Below are 16,032 nucleotides of genomic sequence, written 5' to 3'. Positions count from 1 at the left end.
AAAACTAAAAGGTCATTCGAAAGTTGTAGTGTTGTGCAACTGACAAAATCAAAGTTTCAATGTTTTTGCATGAGACTTATAACAAGGACATGGTGGTGGAGTTGAAAATCCTCCTCTGAAAAAAGATTTTGGGAGAACTTAACTGATTCAAACTTTTATTGAGACACTCTGATTAGTTTCTTTCCTAAAATTTTCTTTTATTTTTTATAATTTATTTTAACAGTTCAGAATTTGTAATGAAGGATGCCATCTGGTTAAAATTTAGCAGCCGTTAAGCTTTAAATTATTAGTTTTCTTTCACTGAAGTTTGAACCTAATTTTGTATACTTTAGTTTGCATTTCAATTTTTTTTTTTTTTCCTTATTGGGGTTTTTGAGGAGTAGGGTCATTTTTGTCCTGTATAACTGTGAAAACATCTTATTCGTAGTGCAGGTTTTTCCCAAGTGATGTTTAGGTGACAAGTTCTCTTCAATGGTGTACTTGTAGGGATTATACTTCCATTTAATTTTTGCTTATCAAATTGTAACATATTGGATTTTCACACAGTGATGTGTGAAAGAATAGGAGAGTGATGGCAGCAGCAGAAGCAAGAGCTGCATGGCCGAGAATGGCTAATCGGTGCTTTGTCCAAGAAGATGCAAAACGAGCTCCCAAGTTAGCTTACTGCCAGTCATCATCTTCAGCATCCAAACAGGTGGATGCTGGATCTACCAATACGGTAGAAGAGCTAGATCATCCTGCCTTGTGTTTTATGCCTCTTGACAGGAATTCTTTTTCTTCCAATCTGCCTCCTGACACAAGATGGTGGCTCCAATGGCATCCTAGCTATGGGTACCAAGAGAGTTTCAACACATGAATAGTATTGTCTCTCGGCTGCTTGTTTGAATAAAGCTCCTGAAGCTGTTGGTTGTCCACTTCACAAACCAACCAGTCAGTTTTATTTAGATCCAGAATCTCCATTGATTGGCTGTGATAGGAGTGAACCATGGTGGCGAACAACAGATAAAGATGAATTGGTCTCCTTGGTCCTTAAGAAGTCACAAGTCCATATCAAGAACTTTGATCTCCCCCCTTCACAGAAAATGTATGTTAGGAGACGCTCATATGCTCATCTTGGGTGTGTTGAGTGTTGACCAAGATGAAGCATTGGCATCATCTTTTAATTGGAAGGTCCAAACTGGTGATATTTCCAATTGGAATGATGCCCAGGGCTGTCCAGATTCTGGGAAAACACATGGAAACCAAGGGACTTTATCTGAAGAAGGTTATTCATTACTTGGGTCAAACAAGTCATTCAGGTATTAGTTTAGTTTGTCATCTATTTTCCCTGAGATGGAATCATACAATAGGGATATTAGTAATTGCATCATGTTGATTTTGTTACTCAACCTTTAGAACTACACATCTATATTACACACATTGGCTTAGACCTTTTTCCTTTTTCTTTTTTTTTTTAATTTTTTTTTTAATTTTTAAATGGAATCTTCCAATTGAAAGCAGTTATTGTAGAAACCACAAGGATACACAATTTTCTGATGTTGACCCTGGCAAAGTTGAGCTGATGGAAGCACTCAGCCATTCTCAAACGCGTGCAAGTGAAGCCGAGACAACAGTGAAGTGGGTTTGTGCTGAGGAGGAGCACATTCTTAAACTCTTCTTCTAGAGACCCTTAACATCCAGGTCAAGAAAAAATTCCAGTCGATTTCCACACCATTCCCCATCTTCCTTCCATGGATGCCTTACAGCGGAAGAGCTGGCACAGAACTACCAAGGGGAAAAGAGTCAAGGGAAGGAAACCACGGCATACTAACACAAAGTATGCCGTTGTTTTTGCATTGGGGTTGAGTTTTGTTGGTGCTGGCTCGCTAGGTTTGGACTTTGTAGGGTGGATGTTACCCTCTTTCTAGTGTACAGAGTTTCCACCAAGCCCCTGCTTATCGCAAGCTTCTTGTGAAGATTGCTTACAAAGGGAAATGGCTGCTTGAAATTGATATTATTTGCATGTACCTTAGATTTACAAGGGGATGTTAGGTTTTCTAATATAAATTATTTGTTGCACCTCATGTACAATTTTGATTTGAGATGGGTATTTATATATATATATATATATATATATATATATTTATATGGTGGAGGGGAAATGTTCTTTGAGACAAAATGTCAACAAATATTTTTACTACTTTATACTACTATTCATAAATTATCTGAAATCACATCATTTCCCAAACATAACCAATCATCAATTTCATGCTGTTTCAGATTTGACAGCCAGTTGCAAAGTTGCGAGCAAGAAAATATCGTGTGAAACTGAGCTGACATTTTTTTAAAGAAATTTTCTTGTCCCATTTTATCATACATCTCGTTAAATTAGAGATACATTTGCTTTAAAATTACAAAAAATAAAGATCTTTAGGCAAAATGAAATTCTTTTGTTATTTTTGTTCCAACTTGTGACTTTATAATAATACTTTTCACTTCAGATTGATGGTCTAATGTCTTAAAATTTAACGAGATAAGAATAATATCAAAATAAAAATAAGATAAACAAAAGTTTTGAGTGAAATGGAAGAAGGGGAATAAATGTATTGAAAATTATAATAATGATTCGAATCCATTATCCACCAAGAGAATACAAAATCAGAGAGAATAATCATGAATTAATCAAATGATAGATGGCAAATACAAGGAAAACCCTAAAGCCGTTAATGGTATTATAGGTTTCTCTACATGAATCTGGCCCTTTTTTTAGAACATCATGGCATATGAACTTTCAGAGAACCAACTTCTAATTCTTCCCCTGTAGTTGCCAAGGTCATGTAATGAATAATGTTTCCTTTTTGTACAAACAGAACCGGCTCTCACAAGGAGCATCCAACATAGTGCAATTACCACTTGTGATGCTCATTACACATGATGAAGGTTCCTCCAACAATTTCCGACCACGGTTCTGGAAACAGTGCCGAAAAAATTGTGCCAACACTTCTGAGTTCTCTCTCTGGGATGTGATTTGTTGAATCAGTTGTAGTAATATTCCTTGTACACTAGGGATCATGTCCGTATCTTTTGATACAAAATTAAAGGATCCAAATGGGACAAAATTCTCTATAATTTCATTCTACCGTCTTTCGTCTAAACTTACATGCACGCATGATATCGGGAAATTTAACTGGTCAGATCTGCAGTTATTTGCCACCAATCTGCGTAGAATAAGAAAGAATCGACAAACCAAGAGAACAATATCTACTTACTCGGACAGCTGATCCGATGGGATTTGGCCAAAGATATCAGGACACAAATTCCAATTTCCTTGTTTCCTGGCTTCCCAATACCCACCAATGTAGTGGTATGTATCACTTCCTTTGTCTTTTGCAAACCAACGTGGTTTCCAACCCTGTTCTTGCATCTTTCGAGCCTGAATCCCAATTGAAACAATGTTCCCTCGATTACCATCAAACCCAAATGAATTATTCTTAACATATTCAAAATAATGAACCTCATATATCCATCTAAAAACTTGGGGCAACCTAAAATTGCAGACTTAGTAATTGCCTAGGTGCCTGGACGGTGCCCAACTTTGTAACTATAAAGTCAGCTTTTTGTAATTAATACACTTGAATCAACTTCTTATCGAAACATTAAATAAAAAAAATATAAAATAGTCACCTCTTATGTGAAAAAAAAAAAATATTAGACACACTTCAAGGTTCTAAAATGCAAAAGAACTATCCATATTTCAATGACAAGCTGTAACCATCAAGTTAAAACAATCAATGCAAATGACTATCCAAACAAGATGCGAACTAAATATCAGGTAGGTTTCCTTCGATGCTGGTTTCCTAAGATATGTCATTGTGAAAGTGGTTTATCCAAATGCTTAAAGGTAAACATATATCTTTCCCATTGATTTGTATGTTCAACCACACGGTATTTTATCAGCTTCCAAATGCTTTCGCATTTTCACAAGTTATGAGAAAGGATCCTCAATTTTTCAGTCTTCACTGCTGGAGGCAGTAGACATACTTTCCCAGGTCATTGCAGACAACTTTCTGCAGCTTGTCGGTTGTTAGGAGACTAAGAAACATAGCAAACGCAACCAAGACGCAGGAAGGTATTATGTAAGAAAATGGTTATTTAATTAATTTCCCGATGGATTGGATGTCTTAAATTCACATTGATGAGCACATTACTCAATTAGCCAAGTAAATGACGAAGTCAGTGTGTGGACTCATGGATATGACTTTACCTTTGCAGCTCTTTTTTTATTTTTTGTTTGGTGTGGGGGTGGTGGTTATAACCAGCTCAAAAAAATGGATGTCTTGGTCTTATGTGAGATCTTATGGTTTTCTTGAGTAATACTATAGGTCAATTGTTGTTAATTATGTTATTACCTTGACAAAAAGCCTCATTTTTTTTCACTTAACCTATAAAAGATGTTATTACCCAATTACTAATATCCATATGTTGAGTAGACAACAAAGTAAGATGCAACGTAAAGTTTACCTGCCGTTGCCGCTGCTCCAACCGCAACTTCTCCGCATTTGCCATTTCATACTCTCCATTTTCCAAATACCTTTGGTCAGGTCTTAGCCTTGAATCCGTAGGCGGCAACTTTTCCTGTATATATTTGTATACGTATTCATAAGTTAGAAATAAATATTCCAACAAATAACCATAGAAAAAGATGAACTGCATCTGCACAGCACATACAAGCCAAAGTATACCATTTCCATTTCAAACATTTTAACAACATTAGGGTTTCAGTACATCACCATAGGATCCCATCATCGTGTAACGACAAAGATGTAATGCAAACTAAGGGTACGTTTAGTAAATGAAATGAGATGAAAATTTCTCAAAACTTCTCATGATTTCCTTTCCATACAACACTCAAACACAAAATACTTTTCAATGTCAAATCTTCAACTTTTTCGTCTAATCATTACAACTTTTACAAGCTTCAAAACAAAACACAAAAATCAATACAACTTTTTCAAAACTTCAAAACAAAAATAATATTAAACCAGTTCTCTCTCATTTCCCAAAAGTAATATTAAACTATGAGCTTTGCTATTCATAAACCTCATACACCACACACCACACAATTTTTTATTTTTATTTTTATTTTTAAATTTTTTTAGTTTTATTTTTCTTAAAATAATTGAATTCTTCTACTCATCATCCATATACCATACATTTGGTAAGAGAAAAAAAATTAAAAAAATAACAAAAAGAGTGGTGTGTGGTGTATGAGGCTTATGAATAGAATTTTTCTTAAACTATCTCTTTTTCCACCTTTTTCTCTCTCCATTCTCAAAACCCAATAAAATCTTAACTCAACCCATTTCACTACTATTTACAAACGATTTCACTACTATTCACATAATCCTAAGATACTCCATGTGTCCAAATGAACCATAAATCTAAAAACTTCAGCACAGAGTTTTCATAACTCCAGATGAAACAAAGGCTGGCGTCAAATTGGAATGTTCAGTGAAATCATCAGAATGTACCTTCAGTCCAGGGCTGAGCTCATTCAATGTGATAGCAAAGCGTGTTAAGTTATATCTGGTGAGAAACTCGGGAGGCTTGCTACGCTTCCAGAGGAGACGGGCATCAGATAAAGACTCATAATCCTTTCCCTTCCCAGAAGAGTCCCCAATCACATAATACATACTTTCATCCCATTTTCCAAAGAGAGTGGCCACTGTTTTTCCATTCCTGTCTTGAACTATACCATGTACCTGAAAAAAATCATGTTTATATAAGCCAATGCTCCTGAAAACAGTCTTGTAGCTAAAAATATCAAAACCACAGCAAGGAACTCAAATTTACATCATCCAGCAACAGCCTAACATGCCACCAATTCTATGATGATTAAGAAGTCTGCTGAACAAGAGTGAGTCTGAACCCAGTTCGCTTTTTTTTTTTTTTTTTTTTTTCCACTTATTGTCTTCTTAAACCAATACTTTCATGTTTAGAGTTCAAAGTATTCCAGTATGCTCCACGAGTGCCACATAGATGATGACACTGATATTAGTAGCTGAAGCATGATGCAATAGACATTAAATATGCTAAAACAAAGGTTCTGATAGCAAAACCCTGTATAATGCTTCCTCTCCTCTGCCAAATTTAGAAAAAGTACATTTTAGAAGCTACACTTCTCTTTCCTTTTTTCAGAAGCCACAATGTTGAGAAATATTTTGCAACGGGCAAAGGAATGTAGAAAATAATAGTACGGTCTTACAAAAAACAGACCTAGATCTTTACATCGTCTATGTAAATTTGAGACTTAGAGAGCACCTGGTGAGGATTTCTGTCAATGATAGACTGCTCCTTGAATTTCAGCTTACATGAATACTCATGATTTGCCTGTATGCGCATTGTACCATAGTGATCGCAATACAGCTTTCCCAATATGAGATTGTATATTGACGTTGTTACCTAAGATAAGAGAGTCCATTTCAAACTGTAACCAAACATCGAAAGAATATCACTTGAACCATAGAAAAATACCTTACTCCATTGAAAAACTTCCCCATCTTCGAATTCCAGAGTCAGAGTACCAACAGGATCAAGTTGAATTGATCGACCCCAAAATTTGCTCTTTAAATTGCTATCTCCCCAGAATCTCCATCCTGTACCCTCACAGTGACAGGCAACGATCATAGGGTGATGACTGACCTGACACCAAAAGTGAAAGGAACTAAGAAATTTTCCTTCCCAATATAAAAAGAAAGTTCAAAGCAAACCCAACTGAACAATTGTACGCGTGAAAGAGTTTGGCCATATAAAGGTCAGCTCTTAGGGAAATTCAGTCGGGTATATATCAGAGTCAATTGTCTCACCCTTGCAATGTAACAATGATAACGTCAAAAGGGGCTCACTAATCATAATTTCTAATTTGGGACTTTTTCCCAAGGGTAATGTGTTTTTTGTCATAAATGTACTGAGTTTTCTATGATTTTTCCTTTCTTCATTTTTTTTTTTTTTCTAAACTAGGATTCATCATCTTTTTGGTACATCCTCTTTTTGACAACATATTAGGTACAAATCATTCATAATAGGGCAAGCTTGTTCAACAGCTTTTAATCATGCCATTAACCTTTTTAATTAAGTCTTTGGCTGAATTACACTTACATTTTAATTACATCTCATTTTCAGCTTCTGCTCCAAGTTGTCCCCTCTGCCAAATTCAATCATTATCTTATATAGATTTAACAAATGAAAGGTTTGATGGATGAATGTTTAAGACATGTTTGGCAATCTCCATATAAGATGATGGATGAACGTAAGGGCATGACCAACTTGGATTTATGGAGCTCATTGTAATGAGTTTGTAGTCTGAATGTGTATTTGAAAATTAGATGGTAGTTTAGAGTGGCAAAATATCATTTACCCTAAATATTTTTTCAAAAATGTCCTATTGGCTACCTCCACCCCCCAAAAAAATAATAAACAATATAAGAGCATAATAACTACAAAACCATATCCCTGATACACTGCATCACCCATTTGTGTCATTAAAGTTACAGATGAAACAGAAAATTTTATTTTGTTATATAAAATCTACTAACTCGGTGAAAATCTCAAGGATCACATTTAAATGCACCACCAAAATTTAGACGAATTAATGCACAACATAAATGTCAGGTTCATAGTCTAGTTTCTCAAATATTTAAGTGTCAGTAGTGAAAATGAAACCTTCTCTGAGAAAAAACGGAGGCCTTTATCTGGATAATCAGCCTCATAGGTTTCCCCTAATAATGGATTAAATGGTTTGCATATTCTTCCTTCCGTTGAAGAATATCCAGATACAGCAAAAGCAGCCACATTAAGAATCCTCATGAGGCTATTACCCTGCAAAATATCAAGGAGGTGACTAAAAGTTAAAGGCAATAGAAATACATTAAAATAGACTGATAACAGAAGTAGGCTCTAATAACATTGATCAAAACGCTATTGCATTCATACCCCATCAACAAGCTGAGCAACCTTGCCCAACCAAAATGATATTTAAAGAGTTTACCCTATAATTCTCAACCAAATCTTTTACATGTCAAAATTAAACATTCAAATTGCCACCAGGTGTCCCAAAGTTTAAACCTAGTTGTATTATTAACTTTTTCCAATGGTACTAGAGGAGCCACTACTGTTCAGTTTCTTGCATACAAATTCTCCATGCAAACAGAATTTATCTGAAGGCATCAGTAAAATCACCATGATCACAAAAATTATAACCTTTAACCAAAAGTTTCAAACGTGCTGATTTATCATATAATCCCGGATCCCACATTGGGTGGGTGCATTTTAACAGAGTTATGAAAGAGTTGCAAGAGTGCCAAGTCCCACATTAGTTCTTTACAAGGTGGAATTGTGCTTTATAAAGGATTTCAATTGATTCTAATTGTAATCCTGACTATTGTTTTTATATCATTACAAATGGTATCAAAGCCAACCGAGTACACCACATTAAGCTAGGGCACTCTAGTACACGGACCTTGACAAGGATGTCAGAGACTTGAGTGGGAAAGATGGCAATGCCCTAGATCCCACATTGGGTGGGAGAATTATGATTAACTTATGAAATAGTTACTTGAATGTAAGTCTCACATTGGTTCTCTATAATTGGGAGTGGACTTTATAAATGATTCCAACAGGCTCCAATTGAAACCTCATCTACTCCTCTTAGAATTTCAGTGTAAATGTGGGTAGCACTTTCCTTGGACTATTACTCACTCCAAAGCTAGAGAGGGTGAGAAACTCATTTGAAACCACAAGTTACAACAACTGAATATATTTGAATCCCATGTACAAAAAATCTAAAAATCCATCACTTACTGGATGCCTTCTCTCTGTCTTTCTCTTATTTATCTCATAAATTCTTTTAATTGCAAACTAAGACAATGATTTACTAGGGGATTTAGTATGATCTTTATTATTTGTGATTGTTATAAAGGCTCTGAGTAGGATGATGTCAGCCACAATGGATAGGGGGCCTTTATCTGATTTGTTGGCGGGGTTAAGGAGTAAGGAGTAGGATGATCTTTTGTGAGGCTGACTGTGAACACCTCTGCAATCGTTGCTGTATTTTTTATGTTTATATGTGGTTTTGGGGTTAAAGATTGATTTAGCAAACTTGGAGATTACTCCAGTTGGTGAGATGAAAGATGTGGAAACCTTGGCCATTATTGTGTAGCGTAGGGTGGCTTCCCTACAATTGTAGTAGTTGGATCTCCTATTGGATGCACCATATAAGTCTATTACCATATGGAGTGACATTGTAAAAAATTGGAAAGGCAGTTAGCTGGTTGAAAGAGAATCTGTCAAAGGCAGGTAGGTTGACTTTCATCAAATTTTCCCACATCATGTAGCTATTGTTTCCTATTCCTATTGGTATGGCTAAGAGGATGGAGAGGTTTTATACTAGGTTTGATTAATGATTAATTTAAGTTGCACTTGGTTTAATGGTCAAAGATTTATTCTTGAAGAAGCAAACAAGTGTTTTGGGAGTAAGAAGTTTGCCTTGATTTAGTAAATCATTTCTAGAGAAGTGGTTATGCCGATTTCTACAGGAAGTGGAGCCTTATGGAGGCAGGCAGTGGAAACAACATGATAGCATGAAGGGGGATGGTGCTCTAAAGAGGTCATGGAACCTTGTGGAGTTGGCTTTTGGAAAACACATAGGGAGGATGGGGTGTTTTCTGAGTTTTGTCAGTATAACATGGGGGATGGACCAAGATATGGTTTGGCATGACCCATGACGAAGGGATCGACCATTAAATGAGTCTTTTTTGGATTTTCTCAATATTGTTTGCAATAAGGATGCACAGTTGGCTGATAACATCAATATTCTAAAGGAACTCTTCAGTGAAATTTATCTTTTACTGGATATTCAGGATTGGGAGATAGAATTGGTATGGCATTTTCAGAATAGTTGTACTTGCTCAGATTGAGACAAGGTGGAGAAGATAGTATATGGTGGATCCCTTCCAAGCAAGGCAAGTTTGAAGTTAAGTTGCATTATCAAGCATTATCTCTTTCAAACATTTCCAATTTTCAAAGGAAGAGTATATGGAAAGTCAATGTGCCTTAAGAAATATCATAGTGGTGGATTGGTGTTGCCTATGCAACAATAGAGGGGCAAGAGCATTATGGACTTTGATTTGAAGCCTCTTCAGAGTGGTATGTCACATTCCTATACAGGTGATTGAGTTTATTAGCTTTTTAAAGAGGCCAATTGGGAGACCGTTCAGTTTTAGCCACTCGTAGAATGAACCCCTTTGTGTTTAATGTGGAGCATATGGAGAGAGTGGAATGTGCTTTAAATTGCTTTATACTGGATATGGGAATATAATATCTCTAATTTTCAATATTTCTTGTTTTCTTTTTCTTTTATCCATTAAAAGGCTTATTTCTTGTATAAATCCCCCCACGATTTACAAAAATATTCTAAAAGCATATAAGCTGGACAGTAACCAGAAATGACAGAAATATGAAAGGACATATTGCAAACATATGTTAATCAAAAGAGAGAATCAAAAGAATGCCATCAAATTCTTACTCGCATACATACCTTTTTCCCCCACTCGTATGCTCGATCAATAAGATATGAATATTCCAGATCCTCAAAACATTTTTGCAGGGAAGAGAGAGGCTCATTGAAGTAAACAGGAAGACATATTTTCGTGAGATCCTTTCCAATGTTATCTTTAATCATAGACCAAAGACTGACACTCTTCTCTTTTTCAACAGGGTCAGGAAATTTCTTACGTCGCTTAACATGAGGATAGTTAGTTCCAACAGATCTAATGGAAGAGTCAATATCATCTTCAGATTCAACTACAAAAAATCCTTCATCATCTGAAGAGAAAGATGATAGCCGGAAATCAGACCCATTACTTTTGAAAGAGCTGGATGAAAGAAAGTCTCGAGTGTCAAAAAATGTATTGTCTTCTTCATCTGTTTCTTCCTCTGCAGCATCAACTCTTTCATTATCATCTTCAGACTCACTACCACTTCCTTCTGGGTAAAAAGGGATTTGACAATTTAAAATGGCAGCATTAAAAGTACAAAATCAACTGTACAATCATGATTGTAATGATTTAGGCATGCAACCACTAAAAACAAGGCAATGTTAGCAAAGCAAGTTAAATTATATAATTGTTGGCCATCCCAACCCCACAAATCATTTGGCTATGAGTGTAATGGCAAAAACATCAGATGCCATTGGTTTATTCTCAAGTCTTGTTCTCTTTGCCAAACTGCAAAAAACCAAGTGAAATGAACTGTACAAGAAAAGGCAAGTATTCATAAAAATAATTGGTATAAATTATAAGCTACAGAAAATAGCAAGCAAATTGATGTCTTCTGACCTTCAATAATAAAGCACTATAATATTTGGACATATCTCATCACCAACTAAAATAATATGCCCAGCCCATTTCTGATGAAAGGGAAGGAATTAAAGCTGGACCCAGACGAAACCCCAAGTCTCAATTTCCAATATCAACCAAAAGTGTCCACCACATAATTGTAAAATTACGAGATGGTCCAGGAAATATTGGCTATAAAACTAGAACTTGGTAATACACAGATTACAGCATTATAACTTACCACTGAATTTGTCTTGCATTAATCTAGAAGAGGCCCCTTCATCATTGCACTGTCTTTGGCTCTCATCAACCACTGTATTCTCCAGATCAACCTTTTCCGTCTACACAGTACAGTATAATAGCAGTTCTTAGCAGGACACAAAAAATTAACCTGCCTTGCACAGAAATTAAATTTTCATCTAACAAGGACGCTCAGACTCAATAAAGACCTTCAGATGAACACAAAATATGCTTTTTGAAATAAATTGTTAAGAACTCATAACTAATTTACAGTATATGATACTAATTTCGTGCTAGAAGACTATAGTCGAGAAAATAATTTCTGTATGGGTCAACCTGGCACTAACCAAGACATACTTTCAAATTACAAAACCAGCAAAATTCACAAAGCACCAAGCAAATACAAAGAATCTGACTGTTGAGGTGCAGGTATAAGCCTGACAGCTATCTGAAATGTAAGCCGAGGTGCATGATGTATACAAGAAATAAGGATAGAAGAACAAAGACCCACATGATGTATACAAGAAATAAGTCCCTTGAGTAGCTATACAAAAGAACAGAACAATCCCAAAAACCCGGCCTCAATTGAGTCAAGAGGCTGAGGCACGGAATTCTATGCACTCGAAGCAGAGGTAGCGAAAAGGAGTGTTATAGTCTACTCGAATGAAGATTTTTAAAGTTCATTAGAGGTACCTCAAGCTGCCGCAGCGTCTCAATAAGGAGCCAGTGCTTCTGCTTTAGCGGTAGGAGTTGGCTCTGCAGCACTGTAAACTCACTCTTCATGATCTGCTCGCTGTCCTGAATGGCTTCCTCACTAACACCCTCCTCCAAAAGCCGCTGCCTCAGCTTCTCGGTCGAAACAGTGACATTGTCTATGGGAGCCATTAGCTCGCTGTTGGACATCCGTGGGAACATGTCCTTCACAGCTTGCAGTGCTTCCATCCATGCTACTCGATCTTCACGCGTCTCGGCCCTTAGGTGGAGCCTCTTTGTGCCAGTGAAAATCGAGAATCTTTTGTCGTCTGATTTGCTTTCGCGAATTGAGGAAACCTGCGATCCATCAGAATGGAGCTTTAAAACGAGAATTTAAATAAAAATAAGATAAATAGCAACACAAAATGAAAATGTGCGAGGGAAACTATTCAGATCGATACCTAAATTAGGAAGAAAAAAAACACTACAATTTATAAGTGAAGAGGAAAAAATGTCTACAAACTAGTATCGATCACAAAATGGATAAAAAAGATACATACTTATGTAAGTATGTGTGTGCGTATGTGACAGAAGCTGGATTATATTATGACCCGAAAACTATACGTATACATATTTATTGCCTATCCGAACGGTAAATTAGAACCAATGAGTGAACAAATATGAAACAACAAACAAACCACCGTGTGGGGTTACTCATCCAAAACAAAACAAGACAAAAATAATTACTGTGTGGTTGACCAAGACCTTGAGATGAATTTCGCCGAAGGGCTTGCGGGGAAGGGGTTGTTGCGGGAGCGAGGTCCCATTGTTGTGCCTCTTAATCCTTCGCATGGATTCCTCGCCGATGACCTTCGATCCTTTCTCGGTCTCTTGGTTCACCACAATCTTATCGGGTCCATGAATCTTATAGTACGACAAAACGCCGTCCAGCAACACGAACCACCGCGGCCTCCATCCTTTCCCGTAATTCACCCACTTGTGCAGAATCCCCGAGATCCCGTTCCCCACTATATCATTGATCTTGACGTCCACCGGCTGCTCCCGAGCCGAATGACCCGCCGAAGCCGTTCTTTGGTGGCTCATCCGGCCACAATCGCCGTTATTGTCGATATGAATTAGTTTGTCGCCGGTTCGGGCATTCGGCGGATCGGATCTGGCAGACGTGGCCGCGGGGAGAGGCGGCATGTGGTGGAGCACCGGGGAATGGTAGGACACAGTAGACACGCAACAAAAGGGATGCAGATGCATAGGGGATGAATGAATGAGTTAGAACAAAATACCGGTCAGATCGCCCATTCCGAGGACGCCGAAGAGACGTCGGGGAACATGTTTCCCGGTGAATATGAGGATTTCCATAGTTTCTTTTTCTCCCTAACGAATCCGGTCAATAATTAACGATATGGATGATATTGAAATTGAAGGAGCGAGGTCTGCGTGCGAATTACGGGATAAAAGCCGTTACGCACAAAGCGGTGAATGATTTCCGTGCTCTTGAAATTCTATAGAGAAAGAGAGAGATTGTATTGGTAGGACCTTTGCTAGGAAGTCGGAGGTGGAGTTAGCGGAGAGAGAAGGAATACGGTCCGGCGAGAGAGGAAGAAAAGGTCCCCGGCGAGATGAGGTGGCAGGGAAGAGCGGTCAAGACGAAAAAGTTGAATTGGAATGAAAGTGCCAGAATATCAGGTCAGGTTTAAATATGAAGCGGTTGGTTGTAGAGTTTATGATTGGGTGTCCTGTCCTGCGTTTGTCTCTGTGTCTGTGCTGTGCTGTGTGCGCGCTTTTGGCATTTTGAGCTTTTTCTGTAGGGGTTTGGATTGGGTGCGGTGAGGGTCCAGAGAAAATCGTGGGCGGGCTCGTTTTTGGGCTGACAGGTGGATGATGGAGATCACGAAACGTGGGAACCGTGTATGCGAGTTGTGCTGACTGAGTGGGAGGGGTGCTTGACGGCGGTTGCTATTGGTCACTTCTTCATATTCACGCGTAAAAATTGTGATAGATTTATAAAAGGGTAGTGATGGGGGCACTAACGAACAATATTCTTTATAAAATTATTTGATAAAATTAAATTTTATAAATTCATATAGGTATATTAAATTATAATATATTATATTAAATCATATCAATTTATAAATTTTATTTTTTTATAAATTATTTTTGTGAATTAAACAGTTAAATCTGCTTATTGATATAATATATATTATAAACTAATAAATATATAATTTATGTCAACACTTATTACATCAATTAGTATAAAAGTTATTTAATTTTTTAATATAGCACTAACAATATTTAAATAGTTAATGATGCATATTACTTATAAATAGCAGAAGTCACTGTTTATATTTGTATAAGTAATTTTGTTATAAAAAATGAAAATTGCAGTAATAAGTACGTAAGTATTATATAATTAATTTTAAAAAAATAAATAAACACAAAATTTACATAAAAAAATTTAATTTTTTAATAATAAATCTTATTTTTTTTCAAAACGATTACATAATACTTACGCATTCTACAATTATATATAATATTACACATTAAATTAAAAGTTGCGTTTCTTTTATCCTCAACATAGAGTTAAAACCCACTATCTCCCTTTCTCTTTGTGGTTATAAAGGGATGACAAGCCAAATCAACTATAAATTAATAGACAAGATTGATAAAAACAAAATTCATATAATTAAAAATAATATTTTAAATTTATTTTATAATTATAATATGAAATATTATAATAAATAGAGTGAATTTTTAGATTTTTACTGTTTTTCAGTACATTTTTTCTTAAATTTTAATACATAATAACTGTGGATGTCACAAGTCATGGGCACGAGTGGATTGCACGTTCAAATTCTTTGGTCGGGAGCATAAATTAATGAACCAAACAAAAAAAACTTGGACTGATTAGACTTTTTCTAAACCCAACAATTTCGTTCAAATATAAAATCACTCAGAGGTTGTCTGGTACGAGAGATTTTCAATTCCTGTCGTCTCTTTTTATTATTATAATTTTTTTAAATTTTAAAATAAAAAAATAATATTTTATTTATTTATTTTTTTTATCTCATTTTAACTCACTTATATAAAAAAATTATAATTACAATCATAAATATATAAATATTATATCATATAAACTCTACTCTCTTTTAAAATAATTACATAACAGTTAGGCACTGCACAACATAAAACCGGCCTCAGTTTTGAGCAGTGCACTGTAAACCATTTGGAGATTAACATAAACTATCAATTATGCAAACCCACTGCTCATGATCTTTAAGATTAGACTTCCTCATTAACGGATCTTATTTTTTTTCTTTTTTCTTTTTTTCTTTTTATGTAAAGAGGTTTTCGGATTTATGCACCTTCCAAAATACACGGTGTATATTAATACACTACTTATCATAGAAAATAAGTATTAAATTCATAAAATATTTATAAAATTAAATTTATAAATTGAGATATTTTAACTAGAAACTTTCGTATCATATTTGCTGTATAATAAAAAATATATATTTATAATCATATAATATTAAATTACGTCAATTTATAAATTTATTTTTTATATTCTTTTCAGACTGACATATATCCTTATATAAATATCATTCCAGCCTTATAAAAATATTTGTTTGAAAAAGATCAGTGTGGGTACTCATTCTTGAGGCATTTCAGATTTAATAAAATTTAAATTTCTAAACAAATAATAATTCCA

General features: G+C 35.7%; 1 protein-coding gene across 2 annotated transcripts; it reads right to left on the bottom strand.

Moving 5' to 3' along the window:
- Nucleotides 1–2,558: 2,558 nt before the first annotated feature.
- LOC122309715 (oxysterol-binding protein-related protein 1C-like) lies at nt 2,559–14,043 on the bottom strand. Of its 2 annotated transcripts, none has more exons than XM_043123306.1 (10): nt 13,071–14,043; nt 12,306–12,662; nt 11,614–11,713; nt 10,574–11,022; nt 7,702–7,857; nt 6,514–6,681; nt 6,301–6,441; nt 5,511–5,741; nt 4,501–4,614; nt 2,559–3,412 (listed from the first exon to the last, which is right to left on the bottom strand). In XM_043123306.1, exons 1-10 carry the CDS (start codon nt 13,572–13,574, stop codon nt 3,245–3,247), a joined length of 2,388 nt encoding a protein of 795 aa, XP_042979240.1. In that variant the 5' UTR covers nt 13,575–14,043; the 3' UTR covers nt 2,559–3,244. The 2 variants fall into 2 exon arrangements, with proteins under 2 accessions (XP_042979240.1, XP_042979241.1); XM_043123307.1 differs by having other exon boundaries at nt 10,574–11,019.
- Nucleotides 14,044–16,032: the final 1,989 nt, after the last annotated feature.

The sequence above is a fragment of the Carya illinoinensis genome, chromosome 5 (genome assembly GCF_018687715.1).
Source record: "Carya illinoinensis cultivar Pawnee chromosome 5, C.illinoinensisPawnee_v1, whole genome shotgun sequence".
Lineage (NCBI taxonomy): Eukaryota > Viridiplantae > Streptophyta > Magnoliopsida > Fagales > Juglandaceae > Carya > Carya illinoinensis.
This window is presented reverse-complemented; position numbering and strand designations above follow the sequence as displayed.

Bases quoted from the DNA above. Each gene is read 5' to 3' on its own strand.
- LOC122309715 (XM_043123306.1), bottom strand. From the start codon at position 13,574: ATGCATCTGCATCCCTTTTGTTGCGTGTCTACTGTGTCCTACCATTCC. The intron at 6,442-6,513 runs GTATTTTTCTAT...CTCTTATCTTAG, and splicing joins AAGTTTTTCAATGGAGTAAG to GTAACAACGTCAATATACAA. The intron at 3,413-4,500 runs GTAAACTTTACG...ATTGGGATTCAG, and splicing joins TGGAGCAGCGGCAACGGCAG to GCTCGAAAGATGCAAGAACA.